Raw genomic sequence first — 27751 nt, 5'->3', positions numbered from 1 at the left:
TGTAACTTAAACTGGGGGGAGAAAACGTCCATCCGTTACGTTCTTTCCCCATGTTATGCTGGTCTCCATGCCGTCTCCTTCATCTCCATCCTTGGGTGTTATCGCAAAACACAGACTATAGACCTTATATGCAATTAATTATTTATCATCCAGCCATCTCTGTCAATACAATTTAACATTACAATTCTAATGAAATAAAACAAAACAAACAAAAAACAACATTTACGTTAACCCAAGCTATCATCCAGTATGTTCTAACAAACTCCCTGTCGAAGGATACTTCGAGATAAGGTTTCCAGAGCTTCCCCAGGCCAAATCAATTTAAACAGTGCCCCCAACCTTCACCATTCAAAAGCAACACTTCTGCTATATCCAAATCATAACTAAAACATTTAGTAAATTCTCCAACCCAAATTCAGAATAACAGTCCTTAGTGCTTACTTTAACTCAAAGTCAAACTTCTCAATTTGGTACACATCATTTATGTACATTTATAAACAAAACCTTTTAGTACCAGCAATAACTATTCTCATTACAGCTGATATTCGGGAGCTGATGCTGATGGAGGATTTTAAAACCAGCCTCCCTGATAGAATTGTAGTTCATTTAAATGAACAGAAAGTGGCGACATTGGCCCAGGCAGCAGTGTTGGCAGATGAGAACGCTTTGACACACAAGACTGTCTTACGTCATCAGTGCCTCGTTCGGGTTGCTTTTCATCCAACGACCCTAAGCCTTTGCACGATATCCGTGAATGTTTTTACTGTCACCAAAAGGGCCACGTGATGGCGGACTGCCCGGTTTTGAAAAATGAACCGAAACAGTCACCATCCCCAAAATTAAAAAGCGTGGGTTTAGTCCAGTCTTTGGCTCGTCCTTTGGACCCGAGTTATTGATTCAGCATTTGGGAAACCGGATCCTATCTATGCTCTGTTTATCTCTGCCGGTTGTTTCCTAAACTGGAGAGAACAAGCGGATCAAAAGCCCATACAAATCTTACGAGACACCGGGGCGGCGCAGTTAGTAATCGTTACTGATGCTTTACCCTGGTCTCCTGAAACGTATTGTGACTCGCATGTCATATTACAGGGTATAGAGACAAAAACCGTATCTGTACCATTTCACTGGGTCCACTTAGTGTCAGTCTTTGTATAAGGACGTTTCTGTGTTGGTGTAGAGTCTACACTGCCAGTAAAAGGAGTCACATTGCCACTAAGTGAACGATATCGCTGGTGGTAACGTCACTCCTGTGTTAGAGGTAGTTGACAACCCAGAAATCAAAACTACAGATGATAAATTGGTTCAAGCATTTCCCCATGTTTTTCCTGCTTGTGTGTTAACGAGGGCACAATCTCGCAAGCTAGGAGATGTGGTGGATTTGTCTAGTTCCATTTTTGAGAATGTTGAGGTAGAAGACAATGCACCTTGTATTCCTTCTGCAAGGCCAACAGTTTTTGTCAAGCGTGTAATGGCACAGACATACATATACAATACAACTACTTGCCATAAAGCCAGTCACAGGACCAGGCAATAACTTCCCTCAGGCCTATAACAGCACATTTTCTGCTTACATTCTGTTTTTACATGTCTAGTGATTAACTCCATGTTGATCCAGCTCTGTTCATTCACCTGGCCTCAGTCTTTATTCTGAATGAACTCTATGTTGATTCTGCTCACTACTTCTGGGAGAACAGTCTAGATACTGGAAAATCACCCATATAGTCATGCATTTTCTCCTACACCAGCTACAGCTGTCAGTGTTCAGCATTTTGAAATCCATTAACTCGGTTAGATTTTCGTGCTTGAACTCAAAACGAACACTTGTTATTATCAACGATCAATGTCACTCAAAATATTACCACAATTTTCCGATAGCAAATAGGCTATCGTAAAGGTGTAAGAAATTTTAGCTAGCTAAGTTACTTACTGCAGAGTAGGGCTAGCCATGATCTAACTAGTAACTAAGGCTGGTAGTTGGTTTTAAGATACAGTTGTGATAATGGGGATTTGTAATTGAGATTGGACTAAAATGTGGGTCATTGGATGCTTAGATGCAACCATAGACTGTCTTTTATTTTTGCATAGGGTCAATTAAACATGAAAGGAAAGGGAGAGATAGACTTATTTTTAGAGAAGCACAAATAGGGAGATCAGGTCCCCTGATTCAGGTGCAAACAGACCCCTGCCTTTGAATCACCACCGGACCCCAGAGCAGCTCCCTAACTGAGGCTAGTCAGAGTCAGTGTGGTCAGACTTCACAAGGACCAAGTCTACCACCACCGGACCCCAGAGCAGCTCCCTAACTGAGGCTAGTCAGAGTCAGTGTGGTCAGACTTCACAAGGACCAAGTCTACCACCACCGGACCCCAGAGCAGCTCCCTAACTGAGGCTAGTCAGAGTCAGTGTGGTCAGACTTCACAAGGACCAAGTCTGCCACCACCGGACCCCAGAGCAGCTCCCTAACTGAGGCTAGTCAGAGTCAGTGTGGTCAGACTTCACAAGGACCAAGTCTGCCACCACCGGACCCCAGAGCAGCTCCCTAACTGAGGCTAGTCAGAGTCAGTGTGGTCAGACTTCACAAGGACCAAGTCTACCACCACCGGACCCCAGAGCAGCTCCCTAACTGAGGCTAGTCAGAGTCAGTGTGGTCAGACTTCACAAGGACCAAGTCTACCACCATCGGACCCCAGAGCAGCTCCCTAACTGAGGCTAGTCAGAGTCAGTGTGGTCAGACTTCACAAGGACCAAGTCTACCACCACCGGACCCCAGAGCAGCTCCCTAACTGAGGCTAGTCAGAGTCAGTGTGGTCAGACTTCACAAGGACCAAGTCTACCACCACCAGGTCAGAGCATCTACCAGGCAGTCAGTCACATGCCCAGTTCAGAATTTAAGTTTAGCTTCAACTTGTAATAGACGATTTTGTCAGATTAAGCCTCACTTTAAAACGTTGGTTGTTGATTCATGTGTGTTCTTGTTTTGATGGCTGTGTAATTTTGATTGCTATTATACACTAATGATTCTTGTTATTTTAATGTTATAGATGTATCAAGGGATGACACAGAGACCTCTGGCTCTGAGCAGGACAGTGAGCCAGAGCTGCCAGGAGATGTCATGGAGCCCCTCCCAACTGCATCATACACCAGCTGTGCTGTTCCAGAAGGACCCAGTGGTAGGCCAGGCCTATACTTTAAACTACACCCAATGGTAGGCCAGGCCTATACTTTAAACTACACCCAATGGTAGGCCAGGCCTATACTTTAAACTACACCCAATGGTAGGCCAGGCCTATACTTTACACTACACATTTTAGTTAGCATCTGTCCGTATCTAATCTTGTAGATCCCTTCATTTGAAATTTCCATAGAGATATGAGACATTATTTAACGTGTATTTCAGACATTCCAAGATCCAGAGAAGAGGGTCCTGTATCACCGTGTTTGAAAACATGGGACTAGGAAAGGGTCTTTCAACAGCTCCTGGTATAAGGACAATTCATTGCTTGAATATTCTGTAAATCAAGATTCGACTTGTTTCGCCTGTAGGAATTTTTCTCTGACCAATACACCTGAATCTGCCTTCACATCACAGTCAGGTTTTTTACAATGCTATGTATGCTTGGAATCAGCCTAAAAGGGCTATTGACAGCAACTCATCAATGTTCGATGTCATAAATGAGGACCGGAAAAAGAAAGTGGAGGAAAACTGTACTTACATTAAAACAACTGCAGATGTGCTCCTATTAACTGCCACTCAAAATATAGAGCAGAGAGGTCATCGAGAGTCTGATGACCATCACAACAAGGGTAATTTTTTGACAAACTTAGAAGAAATAGCAAAGCATGACCCTCTCATGGAGAAAAGGATGAATGCATGTGGAAATGCTAAGTACACAAGCCACCAAATCCAGAACAAAGTTATTGAGGGCTTAGCTGAGATGGTACAAAGTGAAATAATATAAGAGAAGTAAAAGAAAGTGAAGTTTTTAGTGTAATTGCAGATGAATCCAAAGATGTAAAGATAAAATAACAAATGTCTTTAGTTGTGAGGCTCAATTACAACGGGGCCATCCACGAAAGCTTTTTACACTTTCAGTCAGCTGAAAGCTTAGATGCAGCAGGTCTCACAAAAATGATCATTATGAGGTTCATCAAACCATAAGCGACTTCTTGATAGGAGAGAGAAAAGTGGAAGGGACAGACCGTCTAATCTACTTGACTTTGTTGTGTTTCTAGAACCTTATAAAGAGGTCTTCCATCAGCTATTATCGACTTTGTAAGATTTCTGTTGTTACACCAGTCAGCAGTGCTTCTTGCGAGAGAAGCTTCTCAGCTTTAAAACTGATTAAAAACCCACCTTAGTACAACAATGGTTGATGACAGGTTGTCACCTCAGAATTCTCAGTATTGAGTCAAGGAGGGCACGCTCCCTTACCATGGATGAGTTTGTGAAACATTTTGCCAGTTCTCACCAGCACCACAGAATTATGCTGTTTTAAATCTACCTATGATCATTTGGCACTTAGGCGTTCCCTCTGGTCATGATTACAGTTTTTCTCAATTACACAATTTCTGAAACCATGCTCCATTTCCCAAAAACATTAAACACAAAACCTCATCTTCAAGCACTATTTACATAACCTCTGACTCCTCTTGCAAAATGAAACATTCGCCTCAAAACAGTTTTACCTGTGTTCAAAATCAACACTGCTCTCAAATCATAAACAAAGTGATCAAAAATTATATACACTCTCAAGCAGTCAGTAAACAATACACTGAAAAATAGAAAACACATTGTTCAAAACATACAATTCTCAGGGAGAAGTACATTTTTAATCTAAAAAATATTCATATTTTTCCGACATTGTCTTTTGATGAACGAAAACATGTTCTATCATAGTAGCTCAAAATTTATCAGAAATTACTACTCTGCTTTGCTCTTTGCAATTTTGTTTTTTGTTCTTCCTCCTCCTTGTACCCCTATTTTTACAGTACTGTACCCTGCATCTCACAAACTTGTCCTTTGTCTCTGTGATACTGTAATTCTTGTTCTTTGTTGATATGAACCTGCAACCAGTCAAAATCTTTTCAGCAGTCAGTACTGTTAATAAATGGAAAGCACAATGTTCAGGGCCATACAATTTGTCCATTGTACAGTATACAGCCTACAATGCACCGTACTACAGTATACAATACTACAAGGGACACAAATCAAAGGAGTAAACATGTGATCAATGTGCTTCTTCTTGTCTTTGAAGAAGCCTCTTGTGTGCCGTATCCAGCCCTGACATGATTCCTCACCTATATCACCACAGGCTAAATCCATGGCTTGCAGCAGATTTACTCTGGTGTAGGGGTGTCTATCATACACTTTCCATCTCCAAGAGGAGAAAAACTCCTCAATCGGATTCAGGAAAGGCGAAGTATGGAGGGAGGTACAAGTTCATAAACTGCCCATTGATATTAAACCATTCCCTTACCTGAGCAGCTCGGTGGAAACTGACATTGTCCCACACTATCACATAGGTGGGAATGGGATTCTCATTTAGCTCTTGACCCTGCTGCTCTTGTACCTGCTGCTCAAATAAAATATCTCTTAGATTGGCAATACATCTTAGAAGGTGCTGGGTGTTATATGGCCCTAGTGTAACATGGTGATGTAGAACACCATGGTTGCTGATAGCAGCACAGATTGTGACATTGCCACCTCGTTGACCAGGGCCCGCTGTCCAATCATGTTTGGGCCTCTCCTTCTCCTCTTTGTTAGATTGAAGCCTGCTTCATCGACAAAGATGAACTCATGCGGTCTGTCCAAGGATTCCAAGTTAAATATTGTGTGTAGAAATACAATATACTGTATGTAGGATTTTGTAAGTTGTACAGAGACAGTGCTACACTGTAGAGTACAATTAATTAGGCTTCTGATTCACATACATTGTATGTACTGAAGAGTAATGTCATTCACATAGTATCTGTTAGTACTGTAGACAATCTGGATTACAGTAAATGTTTCTGAATGTACACTTACTTGCACATACTGAGCTCGCAGTTCTTTCACCCTTGGTGAGTTGCGCTCAATAGGTACTCTGTATACTTGTTTCATTCGCATCCTGTTACGATGGAGGACACGGTCAATTGTGGAAATGCTCACCCTGTCGATTCCCTGGAAGTGTGTGTTGTCTTGTATCACTCGTTCCTGTATTTCTCTGAGTCGTATTGCATTATCTTGAAGGACCATGCCAACTATAACGGCCTCTTGCTCAAGAGTGAATATAGCTGTCCTTCCACCTGCATGTGGCAGCCTTGCAATTCTACAAAAAGTAGTTGTGCAGTTACAAAACATATTCATGCAGTACAATACATACAGTGATTAATTTTACAAATGTCTATTGAAACAGCTGCATATAGTGTGGTACAGTACATTTGCAATTACAAAAATACAGTAGTATACTGTACCTGTTCTCTTCTCTGAATGTCCTTACTATGGTGGACACAGAAAATCGTCTCAAATTGCGTTGCACTCTGAGTCCTGCTTCCCTCATTGTCAGTACATGGACAAGAACATGGTCTATAACATAATTTCATCAGATATTTCCACTCTTTGTCTTCCTCTTCGTCCTCCTCTTCCTCTTTCTTTCCCTCCTCCTCCTCTTCCTCCCCGTCGCCCACCTCGCATACGCACTCGTCCTCGTCCTCTCACATTGTTTCTTCTATCCATTCTCAGACTTTCTCCTTCCCACCTTCAACAACCTGTTTGCTCTCTGAACTGGCTTATATTGGTTGTGTCGCATCATTTGAAACAGGTTAAATCAATTTTGAGTGGTTGTGTTCAATCAATGACGTGTTCTCTATTTCTATTTCATTGTTGCCACTTGTGTTTACCAGTATGGATGACATGTGCATTAGAGTTTTGCTGAAAAGTCTATGTGAGATCTGCAAATTGTGTTTTACCATGTGAAATGGTAAATTAGCTAAATGAGTCCAGGCAACTGAGAACTTTGTTCAGCCAATGGGTTTTAGTGTTTTAGCAATTGAGAAAAACTGTAACACCTGCACTGTGTACTTGCTAGTACACTGACATTTTACAATTATAAAGTCTCTCCAATATGTGAGTACAGGTGTGTGCGTGTGAGTGTGCGTGCGTGCGTGGGGGGGGCTGCAGTTCCGAGATTCCGAGACACTGACTATATACCTATGTTAAAGAATTGTAGTGAAGTAACTCTTTTGGACCACACTATCTGTCACATTGAAGAACTCCGGGTTAAGTGAATTATCACTTCTACCTCTAATCAGCAATGATAGGATTCATTCATTTAAAAAAAATTATATATATTTGTATTTTATTTCACATTTATTTAACCAGGTAGGCCAGTTGAGAACAAGTTCTCATTTATAACTGCGACCTGGCCAAGATAAAGCAAAGCAGTGCTCATTCATGCTCCTTAGATGCCAGGTTAGTGTTACACACACATTTTCTGTCATGGTCTATGGACCCCCTGAAGTAGCCGTGGCCACCCCATGTATAAAACTCAGTGAAAAAGTATGTGAACCCTTTACAATTACCTGGATTTCTGCATAATTTGGTCATAAACTTTTATCTGATCTTCATCTAAGTCACAACAATAGACTAACACAGTCTGCTTAAACTAATAATACACAAACTATTATAATATTTAATGTATTTTTTAAACAAACCGTGTAAACATTCACAGTGCAGGTTGGGAAAAGTATGTGAACCCTTGGATTTAATAACAGTTTGACTCGCCTTTGGCAGCAACAACCTCAACCAAATGTTGAGGATCAGACCTGCACAACAGTCAGGAGGAATTTTGGACCATTCCTCTTTAAAAAACGGTTTCAGTTCCAGAATATTTTTGGGATGTCTGGTGTGAACCGCTCTCTTGAGGTCATGCCACATCATCTCAATCGAGTTGAGGTCAGGACTGACTGGGCCTCTCCAGAAGGTGTATTTTCTTCCGTTGAAGTCATTCTGTTGTTGATTTACTTCTGTCTTTTGGGTTGTTATCCTGTTGCATCATCTAACTTTTGTTGAGCTTCAATTGGCGGACAGATAGCCTTACATTCTCTTGTAAAATGTCTTGATGAACTTGGGAATTAATTTTTCCGTCTGATAGCAAGCTGTCCAGGCCTTGAGGCAGGCCTTGAGGTTTTGATGTTGGTGTGTTGTGCCTTTTTTTTCTCGACTTCCACTTTTTGAGAACTCTTTTGTTCGAGGCATGGTTCACATCAGGCAATGCTTCCTGTGAATAGCAAACTGACATTTTGTGAGTTTTTTTATGGGGCAGGGCAGCTCTAACCAACATCTCCAATCTCATCTCATTGATTGGACTCCAGGTTAGTTGACTACTGACTCCAATTAGCTTTTGGAGAAGTCATTAGTCTTAGGGTTCACTTACTTTTTCCAACCTACACTGTGAATGTTTCAATCATGTATTCAATATAGACAAGAAAAATACAATTTGTGTGTTATTAGTTTAAGCAGACTGTGTTTGTCTATTGTTGTGACTTAGATGAAGATCAGATCAAATTTGATGACCAATTGATGCAGAAATCCAGGTCATCCCAAAGGGTTCACTTCCTTTTCTTCCCACTGTATGTGGATTATTCTTCAGTTTATGCTTAAAGATGAGCTTTCCCACAGACTGAGGTTTCTTTCCCCGGGAGACTGTTTGACACTTATTATTATTATTATTATTACTAGTGAACATTTCCTGACAGGCATTCGAAGTGAGTTCAGCTAGGCCTCCACGCTACAGTACACAAAGACATTCTAAGAAGCCTGAGCGTTAGAAACTCGATGGGAACAGAGAAGTGACTGGAGCACATTCCGTCCTTATTGGTGACAAACAGGTACCACACAACTATGTGTTTTTAAAAAAACATGACGATGTTGCTGCAATAGCTTACGCCAGAGCCTTCTATTAGGAATAAAAGGGCTCTCTGGCCTACACAGGTGTGTCCACTCTTCACAGTTGATCTTTGAATATCTCACTTGTTTGTTAACCACAATTGAGGAAATGGAACAAGTTTCCCACCAACTCAAAGCTTGCTAGCAGAAATGAGCAAACTTATAAATAAAATGATGCAACTATTTGAGGGGCTGAATCATGATTATGAGTGCAAAATCATAGTCATTGTTAATCATCTGTGACCTGAATGACACTGAATGACACACAAATCACTAAAACGGTCTTATCCATCTCTCCATTGTTACAGCCTGGATATACTACGATCAAGCATGACAATGGGATGTGTAGTTGAATGAGAATTATACGTGTGTTTTGCAAACAAGAGAAACTGTCATATATCAAAACCATTTTGGACAAGTTGTTGTGGACAAAACTATATCCGTGCAGTTTTACATGGACATTTGGGGGGTGTTGGAAAGGTTGTGAATAATTTCTGAGTAAATGTTTGTCAACACACATTCCATTATGTTGACTGCGTCAATTGTCTGTGGCCCAACTCAGTTCCTGATTTCCTTCAAATGCTAGTATGAGTTTGCACTTTCAGGCCCTAATGAGCTGTAGCATTCTTGTCCTGTGTATTTGTGTCTGTTACTGTCCCCTGGCATGTACGTATGGAGGATTATTAGAGGCATGGGTAGATAAACCGGTTGGGCCAGTTCACCAAGGCTATGAAATGTCAACTTTCCTACCATTGTCACAGCTTTCATGTGAATATACAGTACTGAATGGACCTGATTCATTTAACCAAGTGGTTTTGAGCGTTGATGAGAACATTACTCTGGAAGTTGGCCATTATGACTTGATGGAGCCACAGAAAGGAGAATAGACAAATATACCAGCATAGGAACATGAAGGAGTTTGACTCCAGCATAAAGGCCACAGGACTTTAACTTCAGACCGTCCCCTCCCGGGCACGAACCAGGGACCCTCTGCACACATCAACAACAGTCACCCATGAAGCATCGTTACCCATCGCTCCACAAAAGCCGCGGCCCTTGCAGAGCAAGGGGAACTACTACTTCAAGGTCTCAGAGCAAGTGACGTAACCGATTGAAACGCTATTTAGCGCGCACCGCTAACTAAGCTAGCCGTTTCACATCCGTTACACCAGCATAAAGGCCACAGGACCGCAGGGTTAAAAGTTGAATTACGGTTAATAAATCATGTTTGGTGAAAGTCCCCCATATACTTTGTGTACCTTGGTCAGAGATTGTGTACCTTGGTTGTTGATGGTGGTGGAACCGCCTACTATCATTGAAAAGTGCTTCATGGTGATTCTTCAAATGATATTGCTAGTGACTTTATTTGCATTTTTATATTACACTGAAGTGTTGTTCCCATGTTTCATGAGCTGAAATAAAGGACCCTGAAATTGTTCATATACACAAGTTTATTTCTCTCAAATTTTGTGCACAATTTTGTTTACATCACTGTTAGCGAGCATTTCTCTTATGGCAAGATAATCCATCTACCAGACAGGTGTGACATATCATGAAGCTGATTAAACAGCATGATCATTACACAGGTGCACCTTGTGCTGGGGACACTAAAAGGCCACTTCAAAATGTGCAGTTTTGTCACACAACACAATGCCACAGGTATCTCAAGTTTTGAGGGAGCTTGCAATTGGCATGATGACAGCGGGACTGGTTTTCTGATCCACACCCCTACCTGTATTCCCAGTCATGTGAAATCCATAGATTAGGGCCTAATGAATGTGTTTCAAATTACTGATTTTTACTGAAACTGTAAATACTGGTGTGATAGAGGAATAGGGAAAAATGAAATACACTTCTTCGATAAGATCTCTGACGAAAACATTGATAGTAAATGTGCAGAGCTAAAATCGTGTTTTAGTTTTTTTCAACAATGTACATTTTGGGTCTAACTGTAACGCAAGAGAGGAAGCATGCTGGACTTCCGAAGTGGTTCACTGCAAATCTGTGAATCTCATTCACTTCATGATTTGCTAAGGGATTAAAAAGGGATGGGTGACACCGTAACATATTCAGGTTGACTGGATTTGTGACACAAGAATGAGGCCCAATTTCAATTCAGTTCACTCACCATAATAAATCACTACTTCTAAATCAGTGAATTGCCTAATATTTCCAATGAGAATATTCTCTACGTCAATTGAATATCCAATGAATCCCCTGAATAAAACGGCCCCAACCATGGTATTGTAACCCCCCTCCCCCCCCCTTGCCCATTCATTGTACTGTGGTAAGTGTGTTAGGATAAAGACAGGAAGTTGGACCTTCGGGGGGTGGGAGTCCTAGCTAGACGCGGGAGCGTTGTTATAGTCTTTTGACCATACAGACATGCAAACAGGTCATATTATGTATTTTTCACGTTAAGTAATCTATGCTTTAAGTTGATTGGAGAATATTTTTTTTTGTTGGATATAAGAAGAATAAACCTTTTTGTTGCACCATATCCCTGGATCTCATTGATGTTTAGGCCATTTGGAAACCTTGAACGTGGACTGTATGCGTACAAAACAACCCCGCTTTCAGGCTAGGGTAGTGGCTATGGTCAAGAGGAAAGGAAGCCACTACACTGTAGGTGTTCCTTTTGTCCAGGTGTGAAAGGGCAGTGTGGAGTGCAATAAAGATCGCATCATCTGTGGATCTGTTGGGGCGGTATGCAAATTTGATTGTGTTTAGGGTTTCTGGTATAATTGTGTTGATGTCAGCCATGACCAGCCTTTCAAAGCACTTCAGGGCTACAGACGTGAGTGCTACGGGTCGGTAGTCATTTAGGCAGGTTACCATAGTGTTCTTGGGCACAGAGACTATGGTGGTCTGCTTGAAACATGTTGGTATTACAGACTCAGACAGGGACAGGTTGAAAATGTCAGGGAAGACACTTGCCAGTTGGTAAGCGCATGCTCGGAGTACACGTCTTGGTAATTTGTTTGGCCCTGCGGCCTTGTGAATGTTGACCTGTTTAAAGATCTTACTCACATTGGCTGCGGAGAGCGTGATGACACAGTCTTCCGGAACAGCTGATGCTCTCATGCATGTTTCCCTATTACTTGCCTCGAAGCGAGTATAGAATTAATTTAGCTCGTCTAGTAGGCTTTTTTCTTTGGGCAGCTCTCGGCTGTGCTTTCCTTTGTAGTCTGTAATAGTTTGCAAGCTAGAGTCCCGCTCCTTGAAAGCTGCAGCTCTATCCTTTAGCTCAGTGCGAATGTTGCCTGTAATCCATGGCTTCTGGTTGGGGTATGTACGTACAGTCACTGTGGGGACGATGTCATCAATGCACTTATTCATGAAGACAGTGACTGATGTGGTGTACTCCTCAATGCCATCGAAAGAATCCCGGAACATATTCCAGTCTGTGCAAGCAAAACAGTCCTGTAGCTTAGCATCTGTTTCATCTGACTACTTTTTTGGTGCTTCCTGCATTAATTTTTGCTTTTAAGCAGGAATCATGAGGATAGAATTATGGTCAGATTTGCAAAATGGAGGGCGAGGGAAAGCTTTGTACGCGTCTCTATGTGTGGAGTAAAGGGGGTCTAGACTTGTGGCTGTATACAGCTCATTAAAAACATCAAGTGAATACATGTCTGAGCAGGTTACTGTACTGCATTCTTCTCGTCACACACACTAAACACACAACCCTTCGAACATAACGATGAAACAGGATATACATATTGATAAATGACAGATTAGCTAGATACATATTTACACCGATAAATAGACAACCAAGACATTCCTCAGTGGGTCTGTTTGACTTGAAAAGAGGGATGAGAGAGGGAGGAGAGAGAACAGGTGTTTCGTGGGTGTGGGTTTGTCTCAGGTTTCAGTGTGAGAGAGGAAGATAGATAAAGGGGAGGAGTGAAGGCAGGGTGGAGTATAAAAGTATGAACACTCAACAGGACAGGCTGTAGTGGCGGGCATTGAAACGATGGAAGTCTACAAAGCACTCTGTTTGGTGACTCTACTAGTTACCCTCTTTTCAAAAGGTAGGAGACGAGATGCCCGTTATTCCACTGCTTTCCTTCTATTGACTGGTGAATGGAGTCAAGGGGTTGGTCAGGTTATAGAATTTTCTTGGTGGTCGGCCTTATTGACTATTTATAGAATACAGGCATAGCCAATAACGACAGTCAAAGCCAACAGAGTGTCATGTGCATTGTGACACAGGAGAGAGACCTGTTAGACTGTTTTGGGCCTTGAGGGAGGTCCTGTGCCTAATTTAAGGCAGAACGTTCACATTTGTCAAATATTTTTTTGTGAGCGAAGTATAATGTGTGTCCTTAAAGACATTTATCAGTCTAAAGTGGAGCCTCATGGCAACATAACTTAACTGCAAAAGGTTCAGTGTGTTTTAGAGTTTGTGGACCATTTGAAGTTATACATTTAAGGAAAGTGAAGGGGGTGTTAGCCCAAGTTGTGTCACAGCCGGCCGTTACCGGGAGCTCCCAAAGGTGGTGCACAATTAGCCCAGCATCGTCCGGGCTGCGGTTTCCTTGAACCGTGTTTGCCTCCGACACATTGGTTCCCAATAGATATCACAACCACAAAGTAAAATTAGTCTATATTGTAAATATTCAGAAAAACTAAAAACTAGCTTTTTTGGTTTTAATTTAAGGTTCGGGTTAGTTTTGAAATCCAATTTTAAGAAGAGAAATTTGAGAAATAGGCAGGGTTTATGACTTGTGGCTGTGTTAACTAGTGACAACTCAACATATTTGGGAAGCTTCTGGGTTAGCGAGCAGTGTGGATTAGAATCAGTGCGGCTTGGCGGGGCTGTCTCAGAGGACGCATGTCCCGATCTGCGCCGTTCCAAGCCCATTGAGGAGTTGTTGCAATGAGACAAGGTCGTAAATACACAATTGAATCCTGGTAAAATTGAATAATAAAAATAAAAAAGGAAGGGGCATCAAAATGGAATTTATGAGATGAAAGGTGAATCGCACACGTGACAGAAATGACAAACCATGATTAACACGGATAAATTTATAAATGTATTTATAAACGTTGTGTAAATGTCACTTTAATATCTTTGTACGCCTTTTCTGAAATTGTCCGTTTCCTAAAACTGTGTGAGTGAACAAGCGTTGTAACTCTGACTGGAAAACACCCTTCATTCACATTTTAATGGTGACATAATGTACAATTGAATGTATTGGGATTAGGCCACAGCAGTTTCTAAAAGAAAGAGCAATTGCAAATCTGAGGTGTTTTTCCATGATCTTTTGCAGTGACTATTAATTCATTTTTGGCAAAGGACTGAGATCGTCGTGGCTTTTTTTTCCTCTTCGAAACAAATTGTTGTGGACCTGTTAGCAGAAGGTTTAAACTCAACAATGTTTTGTATGGACTTTCCCGCGAATGTATGCACTGCCTACCAATTGAGAATGATTGTCTACTCAATACATTTGAAATACATTAGGCTATGTCAATGGAAAAGAGAAACTGTCTGTTCAATTACACTGTAACCACGCTCTGGATCTCAGAGCAAAATAGTTTAAATAGCTTATCTAATAAGGAATGGTGACGAATGGTATTCTAAACCATCGCAGTCAGAAAAGCAATGATTATGGAAATAAAATAAATAGTCAATCGATTCCTATTTCGAATGCAATGAGTCACCAACGCAATGAGTCACCAACGCAATGAGTCACCAACGCAATGAGTCACCAACGCAATGCTCGTCTGTTGTTGTCTTCAGGGCAGAGTACAGGGAGGAAATGGAGGTTCCACAGTGTAGGAACATTGGTCGTGACTGGCCAGTTGTGTTTGTCCTCAGTTTCAGTTGGATGGAATAGAATATTTGATACGTTCATAATGTAATGCAATAAACTTGTAGAAATAATGATCTGTTTGTAGATACGTCTGATTGGTCTGTTTACTTCTTCATGTGTTGTATACATTCATTAAAACACATTACCTGATTTCAATTTAGTGGGTGGAGACAGAATGTGAAGCCAGTCAAGCTGACTGTCACGCCCATAGAGCACCCAGTGGTAGGGTGCTCCTTTAGTTTCACTGGTCTGAAAAGCTGACAGTCACGCTCATAGAGCACCCAGTGGTAGGGTGCTCCTTTAGTTTCACTGGTCTGAAAAGCTGACAGTCACTCCCACAGAGCACCCAGTGGTAGGGTGCTCCTTTAGTTTCACTGGTCTGAAAAGCTGACAGTCACGCCCATAGAGCACCCAGTGGTAGGGTGCTCCTTTAGTTTCACTGGTCTGAAAAGCTGACAGTCACGCCCATAGAGCACCCAGTGGTAGGGTGCTCCTTTAGTTTCACTGGTCTGAAAAGCTGACAGTCACGCCCATAGAGCACCCAGTGGTAGGGTGCTCCTTTAGTTTCACTGGTCTGAAAAGCTGACAGTCACGCTCACAGAGCACCCAGTGGTAGGGTGCTCCTTTAGTTTCACTGGTCTGAAAAGCTGACAGTCACGCCCACAGAGCACCCAGTGGTAGGGTGCTCCTTTAGTTTCACTGGTCTGAAAAGCTGACAGTCACGCCCACAGAGCACCCAGTGGTAGGGTGCTCCTTTAGTTTCACTGGTCTGAAAAGCTGACAGTCACGCCCACAGAGCACCCAGTGGTAGGGTGCTCCTTTAGTTTCACTGGTCTGAAAAGACAGAGGAGATGAAAGTGTTCTTATGACAGACATTTAGCAGTGGGCTTCATTTCTCCTGCCCAGTTCTTTTAGATTAGCTCAAATAAAGGAACGTAGGTGAGGAGAGGAAGCCTCTTTAGACCATTGATTTGTCACATACAGAGAAGATTCAAAACAATAGTGGAGGCAAGAGAAGGGTGATTGGGTCAACTATCCTTTTTAGACAAGTCTTAGAATGCATTATAAAACATGACCAAGTATTGTTTCATGTGAAATCCCCATACAGTCCTACAACAATGATGACTGTTGTGACCACATTGCTTCATTGAATGATTGTGCATTTTTTCTTGGTGTTTTTTTCCTGATGAGCCGGTTTGACTTTTGCTCTCCTCTAAAGATGCAGTATATATATTTCCTCATCCTCGTTATCTTATTCATAAGGCGTTGGTCCACAAACTATATTTATCTAGTATTAGTTCATTAGTATTAGTATGAAATATAAACATATTTGAGTAATTCTGAGAGTAATCTATTCTCCTAGGTTGTTTTAATAGGTAATGTGCTAATTAGTATTAAACACATTCTGGACAATGTTAAGTGGACAGTAGTATTAGGTAACATACACAGTGATGAAAGACGTTTTGACAGATGGCGTTTGTCTTAACAATCCTCAGACTCATAACAAGAAAACAGCTGAGAGAGTTTGTTCACAGGAAAAGTCTGTATGGACACTAAATACACAGAGTACAGACAGAGTACAGACAGAGTACAGACAGAGTACAGACAGAGTACAGGCAGAGTACAGACAGACCCACCCAAGACTGTATGTTGCTACTATAAAACCAATGGGGTGAAAAGTTATGAATTACATGTTTGCCAAAACCAAACTGTTCAACTTGTTTCTGCTTCTCCTGTTTTTCAGTGTCTCACTCTCAGTTGGATGGTAAGTCCCCTCCTTTTTCAATCAAATGTCAGTTATTTTCCTAATTGAATGACTTAACCATGCACCTATTCACTGACTAACAAGTGAGCTTTAATCTCTTCACTTCCTGTGTGTGCTCTATTTTGTAATCCCTCATCCATCTGTGTCTTTGTTAGTGTGTGGAATCTCTCCTCTCAACACTAGGATCGTGGGGGGTCAGGACGCTCCTCCAGGGAGTTGGCCATGGCAGGCCAGTCTGCAGAGATCTGGCAGCCATTTTTGTGGGGGATCCCTTATTAACAAAGAGTGGGTGCTGAGTGCTGCTCACTGCTTTACCCGGTGAGCACCCATAAAAAACTGTGCTAAATTCAATCAAATCTGTATTGTAGTATTTCTACAAACTGTCATAATAATGACAATAATACATTTAGATTTTCATGTGATCACATAAAACCACTATGTTTTTTGGGACAGTAAACAGACTTTCCTCCCCATGTTTTCAAAATGAGATGTGGGAAGTAAAGGGAAGCAGTTCGTAAATCATGATAATATTCAAATATTGCTGAGGTGGGAGCAACCGGCTTTGCTACTGGTTCTACAATTCTAACTTGAAACTCTCATTTTCTCAGCACCAGTATAACAAATCTGGTGGTCTACCTGGGTCGTCAGAACCAGCAGGGAACCAACCCTAATGAAGAGAGCCGTACGGTCACTCAGATCATCTGCCACCCCAACTACAGCAGTAGTACCAGTGACAACGACATGTGTCTGCTGAAGCTCTCCTCCTCTGTGACTTTTACCAACTACATCCGGCCAGTCTGCCTAGCTGCACAAGGCAGCTCCTTCTATGCTGGCACTACTAGCTGGGTCACAGGCTGGGGCACCCTCAGCAGTGGAGGATGTGAGTACACAGATATAGCTTGTTTTAAGTACGACTGATGATGGCTCAGAATTCTGAGAGGTCTTGTGTATGTTGAGGAAGTTATTTTTCTCATGGGTTGAAAGTCAATCCTCAGTGTCCCTGGCCTCATCACAGACTAGAGCTGGGCGATATGGACAAAAAATGTATACCGCAATAAATTACCTGAATTGATGCGATAACGATAAATAGAACAATACGTTTATAACATTCATGTGCACCACTGTTTTTTTTCATTAGCCTTTAAACTACTACTACTAGCAATGGTGTAAAGTACTTAAGTAAAAATACTTTTAAAGCACGACTTAAGTAGTTTTTTTGGGGTATCTGTACTTTACTTTACTATTTATATTTTTGACAGATTTGAGTTTTACTCCACTACATTCCCAAAGAAAGTAGAATGTACTTTCTAATTGACCCTGACACCCAAAAGTACTAGTTACATTTTGAATGCTTAGCAGGACAGGAAAGTGGTCTAATTCACACACTTAAAAAGAACATCCCTTGTAAATTATGTCTGAGTGTTGAAGTGTGCCCCTGGCTCTCCGTAAATTAAGAAACAAGAAAATCGTGCCAAGAAACAAGAAAATCGTGTAGGTTTTTACTGGGTGACTCACTTTTCCTTGAGTCATTTTCTACCCAGGTATATTTTACTTTTACTCAAGTATGAAAGTTGGTTACTAGTTTGATTGTTGTAGCTATCAATTGTCCCATTAACAATCACCCATATTAGCAAACTTATTTCATTTCAAACTTCACATTGTCTAGTATAAGCTACTTATCATAGTGAAGAATATCAGCAATGCCTGTGATAAGTGGTTGGTGTCTACATTTTCAGTTTATCGTCCCAGCTCTACCACAGGTCCTACAGGAGGTGGATGTGCCAGTAGTGGGAAACAGGCAGTGTAACTGTAATTATGGAGCTGGCTCCATCACTGACAACATGATCTGTGCTGGTCTATCAGCAGGAGGAAAGGATTCCTGTCAGGTAAAATCTCTTGGGTATCCTTTTCCTTTTAGTTTATTAGTGTCAGTCAATAACACATTGGGCCGATTCTCCGAAAACAGGTTATACCTAAATCCTAGACTAAAAATGATTGTCAATAGAGATTCCCCATTGAAAATAATTATTTGTCTGAGACTAGGCTTCATCTGGGTAACAAACCCATTATATTTCATAATTCTGTAAAAATTCAATCCCATTGACACTGTAAATCTGTCTATGAATAGGGGGACTCAGGAGGTCCGCTTGTGAGCAAACAGGGTACTCGCTGGATGCAGTCTGGCGTTGTGAGTTTTGGCAACGGCTGTGCTCTGGCAAATTTCCCAGGTGTGTACGCCAGAGTTTCCCAGTACCAGACCTGGATCAACAGCCAGATTACCAGTGAACAACCAGGCTTCATCACCTTCTCATCCAGTGGGACTGACTCTGACCTCAGTGTCACCTGCACCACCACCACCCCCCCTACTACCACACCCGCACGTGTGTACCTATAGTGTAACTTATGCATATGGCTAGACCTTGATGTGAATCTCTCTACTTCTGTAATAAATCGGACTACTGGATTACTCCCTTTTATTTGTCTCTCAAACTTGTATCTGTCTCTCCCTCTGCAGCTGTGGTGTGTGGCAGCGCTAGCGCCTCTTTGAACTCCCGTATTGGTGGGGGAAGCTCGTTGGCGACAGCAGGCTTGTGGCCCTGGATAGCCAGCCTACAGAAGAACGGAGCACACGTGTGCGGGGGCACGTTAGTGGCGGTGGACTCTGTCATGAGCGACGCTAGCTGCTTCTCCAGGTAAATTAACTCGACCTGTATTTCAAAGGGGAGAGTAAGTAGTTACAGTAAATTCCGGATTAAAATGTCAGTCCTGACATGATTCTAAGGAAATCTAGTCATGTAAACTACATTTAGATTTTTGAAGGTGCCATTACATGAACATTTAGTGACGCTTTCCTTTTCAACCCGCATGCAAAAGGTTAAAAAAGGTTCATTAGTCCGACGTAGGACATTTGTACAATCCTTGTGCTAGTGAAAATCCTTTTATGGATAGCTGTTCAGAAACACCACCCATGTTTTATACAACCGGTGCTGCAGAGAGAATGGACCTAGTGTAATTATCATCATGTCAATCAATGTCTGGATGGCACTGCATGGTTCCAACTGAGCGATGGACCTCCATTTGCGTCACTCCCTGAGTATTTCTATGCACTTTTGTGCTGCTGAGTTTTTGGAACGGTCTGTACACGATGCGCCGACGCTCTGTTTGCGCAGAGTGAGTGTGTTGAGCCTTTTACAGTAATATTTACTGTCGTGTACCAAAGGAGAGAGCCATCAGCCAACATCTCTCCCAAAATACTGTACAATTCTGGCTTACCATCCTGATCAGCTGGACAGTTTTTAAAGTGTTGATACCTTCGTAGATACATACAGTTGATTTCGGAAGTTTACATACACCTTAGCTAAATACATTTTAAACTCAGTTTCTCACAATTCCTGACATTTAATCCTAATAAAAATTCCCTGTCTTAGGTCAGTTATGATCACCACTTTATTTGAAGAATGTGAAATGTCAGAAATAATAGTAGAGAGAATGATTTATTTCAGCTTTTATTTCTTTCATCACATTCCCAGTGGGTCAGAAGTTTACATACACTCAATTAGTATTTTCTAGCATTGCTTTTAAATTGTTTAACTTGGGTCAAATGTTTCAGGTATCCTTCCACAAGCTTCCCACGATAAGTTGGGTGAATTTTGTCCCATTCCTCTTTACAGAGCTGGTGTAACTGAGTCAGGTTTGTAAGGCCTCCTTGCTAGCACACGCTTTTTCAGTTCTGCCCACAAATGTTCTATAGGATTTAGATTAGGGCTTTGTGATGGCCACTCCAATACCTTGACTTTGTTGTCCTTAAGCCTTTTTGCCACAACCTTGGAAGTATGCTTGGCGTCATTGTCCATTTGGAAGACTCATTTGCGACCAAGCTTTAACTTCCTGACGGATGTCTTGAGATGTTGCTTCAATATATCCACATAATTTTCCTTCCTCATGGTGCCATCTATTTTGTGAAGTGCACTAGTCCCTCCTGCAGCAAAGCACCCCCGCAACATGATGCTGCCACCCCCGTGCTTCACGGTTGGAATGGTGTTGTTCGGCTTGCAAGCATCCCCCTTTTTCCTCCAAACATAACGATGGTCATTATAGCCAAACAGTTCTATTTTTGTTTCATCAGACCAGAGGACATTTCTCCAAAAAGTACGATCTTTGTCCCCATATGCAGTTGGAAACCATAGTCTGGCTTTTTATGGTGGTTTTGGAGCAGTGGCTTCTTCCTTGCTGATCGGCCTTTCAGGTTATGTCGATATAGGACTCGTTTTACTGTGGATATAGATACTTTTGTACCTGTTTCCTCCAGCATCTTTACAAGGTCCTTTGCTGTTGTTCTGGGATTGATTTGCACTTTTCGCACCAAAGTACGTTAATCTCTAGGAGACAGAACGCTTCTCCTTACTGAGCGACATGATGGCTGCATGGTCCCATGGTGTTTATACTTACGTACTATTGTTCGTACAGATGAACGTGGTACCTTCAGGCGTTTCGGTTCGGTTTCACTTTCAATAAAAGATGTGGAACTACATGCACGCTGCGCCTTGGTTGATTTATGACAGGGAGTTTGAGGATAGCGAGCGTGACAAAATTACGTCAATTAGCCTATCAGAAGCTTCTAAAGCCATAACATAATTTTCTGGAATTTTCCAAGCTGTTCAAAGGCACAGACAACTTAGTGTATGTAAACATCTGACCCACTGGAATTGTGATACAGTGAATTATAAGTGAAATAATCTGTCTGTAAACAATTGTTGGAAAAATGACTTGTGTCATGCACAAAGTAGATGTCTTAACTGACTTGCCAAAACTATAGTTTGTTAACAAGAAATTTGTGGAGTGGTTTAAAAACGAGTTTCAATGACTCCAACCTAAGTGTATTTAAACTTCCGACTAGAACTCTATATACTGAACATAAATATAAACATAAACGCAACATGAAGCAATTTCAACGATTTTATAGTTATAGTTCATATAAGGAAATCAGTAAATTGAAATAAATTAATTAGACCTTCATCTATGGATTTCACGTAGATACACATGGTCTGCAGTTGTGAGGCCGGTTGGACGTACTGCCAAATTCTCTAAAACGACACTGGTTCTAGAAATTAAACAAATCAAAATATATTTTATATTTGAGATTCTTCAAATAGCCACCCTTAGACTTGATTAAAGCTTTGCACACTCTTGGCATTCTCTCAACCAGCTTAATGAGGTAGTCACCTGGAATGCATTTCAATAAACAGGTGTGCCTTCTTAAAAGTTCATTTGTATGATTTCTTTCAAAGAGAAACAATGAGTCCATTACTTTAAGTCAAAATGCAGCCCAAATAAATTCTTCACAGAGTTCAAGTAACAGACACATCTCAACATCAGCTGTTTAGAGGAGACTGTGAATCAGGCCTTCATGGTTGAATTGCTACAAAGAAACCACTACTAAAGGACACCAATAAGAAGAGGAGACTTGTTTGGGCCAAGAAACACGAGCAATGGGCATTAGACCGGTGGAAATTTGTCATTTAGTCTGGAGTCCAAATTGTATATTTTTGGTTCTAACCGCCTTGTCTTTGTGAGACGCGGTGTGGGTGAATGGATGATCTACGCATGTGTATTTCCCACCGTAAAGCATGGAGGAGGAGGTGTGATGGTGTGGGGGTGCTTTGCTAGTGACACTGTCTGTGATCTATTTAGAATTCAAGCTTAACCAGCATAGCTACCACAGTATTCTGCAGCGATACGCCATCCCATCTGGTTTGGGCTTAGTGGGACTATCATTTGTTTTTCAACAGGACAATTACCCAACAAACCTCCAGGCTGTGTAAAGGCTATTTGACCAATAAGGAGAGTGATGGAGTGCCGCATCAGATGACCTGGCCTCCACAATCCCCCAACCTCAACCAAATTGAGATTGTTTGGGATGAGTCGGACCGCAGAGTGAACAAAAAGCAGCCAACAAGTGCTCAGCTTATGTGAGCACAACTCCTTCAAGACTGTTGGAAAAGTATTCCAGATGAAGCTGGTTGAGAGAATGCCAAGAGTGCGCAAAGCTGTCATCAAGGCAAAGGGTGGCTATTTGTTTAACACTTACTACATAATTCCAAGTGTGTTAGTTTTGATGTCTTCGCTATTATTATACAATGTAAAAAATACAAAAAATAAAGAAAAACCCTTCAATGAGTAGGTGTTCTAAAACTATTGACCGGTAGTGTATTTATTAAATTCATATGCACTGCTTATGAATGTGATATGTATGGGTTATGTATACTGAACAAAAATATAAACGCAACATGTAAAGTGTTGGTCCCATGTTTCATGAGCTGAAATAAAAAAATCCCAGAAATTCTACACATTATTTTTCTCAAATTTTGTGCACATCTTTATTTATATCCCTGTTAGTGAGCATTTCTCCTTTGCCAGGATAATCTAGCCACCTGACGTGTGGGATATCAAGACGCTGAATAAACAGCATGATCATCACACAGGCGCACAATGTGCTGGGCACAATAAAAGCCCACTCTAAAACGTGCAGTTATGTCAAAAACACAATGCTTCAGATGTCTCAAGTTTTGAGGGAGCTTGCAATTGGCATGTTAACTGCAGGAACGTCCACCAGAGTTGTAGCCAGAGAATTGAATGTTAAACCTCTGCCCCTTTTTTTCCATCTAAAATTACATACCCAAATCTAACTGCCTTTAGCTCAGGCCCCGAAGCAAGGATATGCATAATCTTGATACCATTTGAAAGGAAACACTTTGAAGTTTGTGAAAATGTGAAATCAATGTAGGCGAATAAAACACATTCGATCTGGTAAAAGATAATACAAAGAAAAAAACTACATTTTTTTTGTATTTTTTTTTGTACCATCACCTTTGAAATGCAAGAGAAAGGCGATAATGTATTATTCCAGCCCAGGTGCAATTTAGATGTTGGCCACTAGATGGCAGCAGTGTATGGGCAAAGATTTGGGCTGATCCAATAAACCATTGCATTTCTGTTAAACATTTTGTATCAAGACTGACCAAATGTGCCAAATTGGTTTATTAATAACTTTTCAAGTTCATAACTGTGCACTCTCCTCAAACAATAGTATGAATTATTTCACTTTAATAGCTGCTGTAAATTGGAATGTGCAGTTAGATTAACAAGAATTTAAGCTTTCTGCCTATATCAAATATACAGTGCCTTGCGAAAGTATTCGGCCCCCTTGAACTTTGCGACGTTTTGCCACATTTCAGGCTTCAAACATAAAGATATAAAACTGTATTTTTTTGTGAAGAATCAACAACAAGTGGGACATAATCATGAAGTGGAACGACATTTATTGGATATTTCAAACTTTTTTAACAAATCAAAAATTATTCAGCCCCCTTAAGTTAATACTTTGTAGCGCAACCTTTTGCTGCGATTACAGCTGTAAGTCGCTTGGGGTATGTCTCTATCAGTTTTGCACATCGAGAGACTGAAATTTTTTCCCATTCCTCCTTGCAAAACAGCTCGAGCTCAGTGAGGTTGGATGGAGAGCATTTGTGAACAGCAGTTTTCAGTTCTTTCCACAGATTCTCGATTGGATTCAGGTCTGGACTTTGACTTGGCCATTCTAACACCTGGATATGTTTATTTTTTAACCATTCCATTGTAGATTTTGCTTTATGTTTTGGATCATTGTCTTGTTGGAAGACAAATCTCCGTCCCAGTCTCAGGTCTTTTGCAGACTCCATCAGGTTTTCTTCCAGAATGGTCCTGTATTTGGCTCCATCCATCTTCCCATCAATTTTAACCATCTTCCCTGTCCCTGCTGAAGAAAAGCAGGCCCAAACCATGATGCTGCCACCACCATGTCTGACAGTGGGGATGGTGTGTTCAGGGTGATGAGCTGTGTTGCTTTTACGCCAAACATAACGTTTTGCATTGTTGCCAAAAAGTTCAATTTTGGTTTCATCTGACCAGAGCACCTTCTTCCACATGTTTGGTGTGTCTCCCAGGTGGCTTGTGGCAAACTTTAAACAACACTTTTTATGGATATCTTTAAGAAATGGCTTTCTTCTTGCCACTCTTCCATAAAGGCCAGATTTGTGCAATATACGACTGATTGTTGTCCTATGGACAGAGTCTCCCACCTCAGCTGTAGATCTCTGCAGTTCATCCAGAGTGATCATGGGCCTCTTGGCTGCATCTCTGATCAGTCTTCTCCTTGTATGAGCTGAAAGTTTAGAGGGACGGCCAGGTCTTGGTAGATTGGCAGTGGTCTGATACTCCTTCCATTTCAATATTATCGCTTGCACAGTGCTCCTTGGGATGTTTAAAGCTTGGGAAATCTTTTTGTATCCAAATCCGGCTTTAAACTTCTTCATAACAGTATCTCGGACCTGCCTGGTGTGTTCCTTGTTCTTCATGATGCTCTCTGCGCTTTTAACGGACCTCTGAGACTATCACAGTGCAGGTGCATTTATACGGAGACTTGATTACACACAGGTGGATTGTATTTATCATCATTAGTCATTTAGGTCAACATTGGATCATTCAGAGATCCTCACTGAACTTCTGGAGAGAGTTTGCTGCACTGAAAGTAAAGGGGCTGAATAATTTTGCACGCCCAATTTTTCAATTTCTGATTTGTTAAAAAAGTTTGAAATATCCAATAAATGTCGTTCCACTTCATGATTGTGTCCCACTTGTTGTTGATTCTTCACAAAAAAATACAGTTTTATATCTTTATGTTTGAAGCCTGAAATGTGGCAAAAGGTCGCAAAGTTCAAGGGGGCTGAATACTTTCGCAAGGCAATGTATCTATGTCCTGGGAATTGTTCTTCTTACTTACAACCTCATGCTAATCGCATTAGCCTACGTTAGCTCAACCTTCCCATGGGTGAGACACCGATCTGTAGAGATCCTTAAGAGGTTTTTAACACTTTGTTTTGTTACTACATGATTCCATACGTGTTATTTCATAGTTTTCTACAATGTAGAAAAAAAATGTAATTGTAAAAAAATGTAAAAATAAAATCTTGAGTGAGTAGTTGTTCTACAACTTTGACCTGTAGTGTATGTCAACAACTTCAAGTAAGAAAATATCAACTTGCTACTAATCATTAATTGCATTCAAAATGATGACAACATCCATACTAAAGAGAGATCCACTATGCAGAAATCGCGCCGCTGTTTGCCTAATTTCAGTTTGTGACAAAACAAGCAGTCATTGTGTAGACAATCAATGTACCAACCAAACCACAGTGAAATATATTTTCCATAACCAAAAATATTGTATATTCTGCTGTTTAAAATGCGTGTACGAAACTGAAAGTAAAAGACACAGAAACTTCAGAACGGGAAGCATAGAAATAGCATACATGCAACAGATCTACCGTTTCTTAGACTTGCTTTCGACGGGAATGACAGATCTATAACTCACATTTCTATGCGATTTTAGGTGTCGCCCAAAAATGTAGATATTGTATGACGTGTGTCTACCTAGGTAATAACACATTCTTCATAACACGTGCATACCCCCGACATATCACATTTATAAGCAATTCATAAGCATTTCATAAGACGGCAATCAGAATGAAGAGTTTTGTGTCCCTCGCTAAACACACAACTTATTCTACCTCTCCAGCCAGCCCAACACCGCTCAATGGACCGTGATCCTGGGTCGTCTGAAGCAAAACGGCTCCAACCCTAACGAGGTAACCCTGAACGTCATCAACATCACCATGAGCAACTTGACGGGCAACAACGTGGCCATCCTCCGACTGGCCAGCCGACCCAAGTTATCTAACTACATCCAGCCTATCTGTGTGGACCAGGGAACCAGCACCTTCAGCACAGGGACTAAGTGCTGGGTGGCTGGCTGGGGCACTGGCCAGGGTGGGGGTGAGTGGATGGACAACTGTCTTTGTGTGTTTGTTAGAAATGTGCCTGTTCAGTAACAAGCTCTATAGATCTGAAAGAATTGGAAAAGCAATGGAATTGCTGTAGGTCCTTTGATACGATAGGTGGGATTTAACATATTGCTTACACCCTATCCAGGCCTCTCAGATGTACACAAATGCCTAGGGGTAGGGGCTGGCTAGGGATTGTTTCCGGAAAGATACAACCTTAGGAGTGTGTGTGTGTGTGTGTGTGTGTGTGTGTGTGTGTGTGTGTGTGTGTGTGTGTGTGTGTGCGTGCGTGCGTGCGTGCAAATTGGTAGGACAAGTAATAAACTCTCTCTCTTCATGTCCTCAGCTGAGCAAGTCCTGCAGGAGTTCCAGACCTCTGTGGTGGAATGCGTGAATGTTTCATCTTCGGACAACATTTGCACCGGACCTGTGACACTACTGCAGGTATGGCACAGTTGATCTATACATCTGTCGGTCTTACTATTTTGCTTGCAACATGTTGTTATAAGCACATAACAGTATGACCATATTAACCCATGTTTTTCTCTGCTTCTCTCCCCATAGGGTGATGTGGGTGGTCCTCTGATGTGTAAGCAGGGCAACTCATGGTTTCAGACTGCTGTGTTGACTGTCGATAGCAGCAACGCCACAAGCAGCAACTCCACTAGCACTAGCAAATCAAGATGGAGCCAGAGTCCTCGCGCCTCCACCATCCAAGTCTTCACCAAAACCTCCCGCTTTAAGAACTTCCTGGCTACCAATTTGGGAACCCTCCTATCCCCCGCCTCAGCTGGTGCCAGCAGTGGAGCTTCCATGGCCCACTGCTCCTTCTCTATCTTCCCCTTCTTCTCCCTCTCCTTTGTCCTCCTGTTGGGTTGGGATTGACACTAAGCAACTCAATGGCAACCATTGACAAGCCCTTTCCGTAACTTCCAACTAACCAAAAGTCAGTGACTGGCAGTGTGTCAAAGCAGAGTGTGTCAGAGTGTGTCAAAGCAGAGTGTGTCAGAGTGTGTCAAAGCCAACGTTGAACTCAGGGAGCCTTCATCTCCGGTCACTTGAATTATGAATGTTTACAACTTCCCCTTTGTTTTTCTTTACTATGTCAAAGTCAATCAATAAAATATATTTTTGCTGTCACAATTGTTTTTGTATCCATAGCATTTTCTGGACAATATCTGTTCATTCAAACAGCACCGTTATTGAAGTTGCGAAATGCACGATTTTCTGTTGAAAGTTGTCTGGGCATGTGTAACAGTGTTACATATTAATATCCAGATGAATATGACTGTAGTCGCACACTTGACTTTCCCCAAAGATTATAGTCTATTCTACGGTATCTGTGAGCCAAAATGGCAAGTAG

General features: G+C 41.5%; 1 protein-coding gene across 2 annotated transcripts; it reads left to right on the top strand.

The window, feature by feature from the left end:
• The first annotated feature begins 12871 nt into the window (after positions 1-12871).
• Positions 12872-27535, top strand: LOC115109994 (serine protease 27-like). 2 transcript variants are annotated; one of them, XM_029635290.1, is made up of 10 exons: positions 12872-12960; positions 16490-16510; positions 16666-16828; positions 17119-17390; positions 18260-18396; positions 18639-18891; positions 19026-19203; positions 26124-26380; positions 26735-26832; positions 26953-27535. In XM_029635290.1, the coding sequence occupies exons 1-10, from the start codon at positions 12903-12905 to the stop codon at positions 27271-27273; spliced, it is 1758 nt and encodes a 585-aa protein (XP_029491150.1). In that variant the 5' UTR covers positions 12872-12902; the 3' UTR covers positions 27274-27535. The 2 variants fall into 2 exon arrangements, with proteins under 2 accessions (XP_029491150.1, XP_064867163.1); XM_065011091.1 differs by lacking the exons at positions 26124-26380; positions 26735-26832; positions 26953-27535 and adding an exon at positions 22300-23742.
• Positions 27536-27751: the final 216 nt, after the last annotated feature.

This window comes from Oncorhynchus nerka, linkage group LG26 (genome assembly GCF_034236695.1).
Source record: "Oncorhynchus nerka isolate Pitt River linkage group LG26, Oner_Uvic_2.0, whole genome shotgun sequence".
Taxonomy (NCBI): Eukaryota; Metazoa; Chordata; class Actinopteri; order Salmoniformes; family Salmonidae; genus Oncorhynchus; species Oncorhynchus nerka.
The sequence above is the reverse complement of the archived record's forward strand: the minus strand, read 5'-3'. Positions and strand labels throughout refer to the sequence as shown.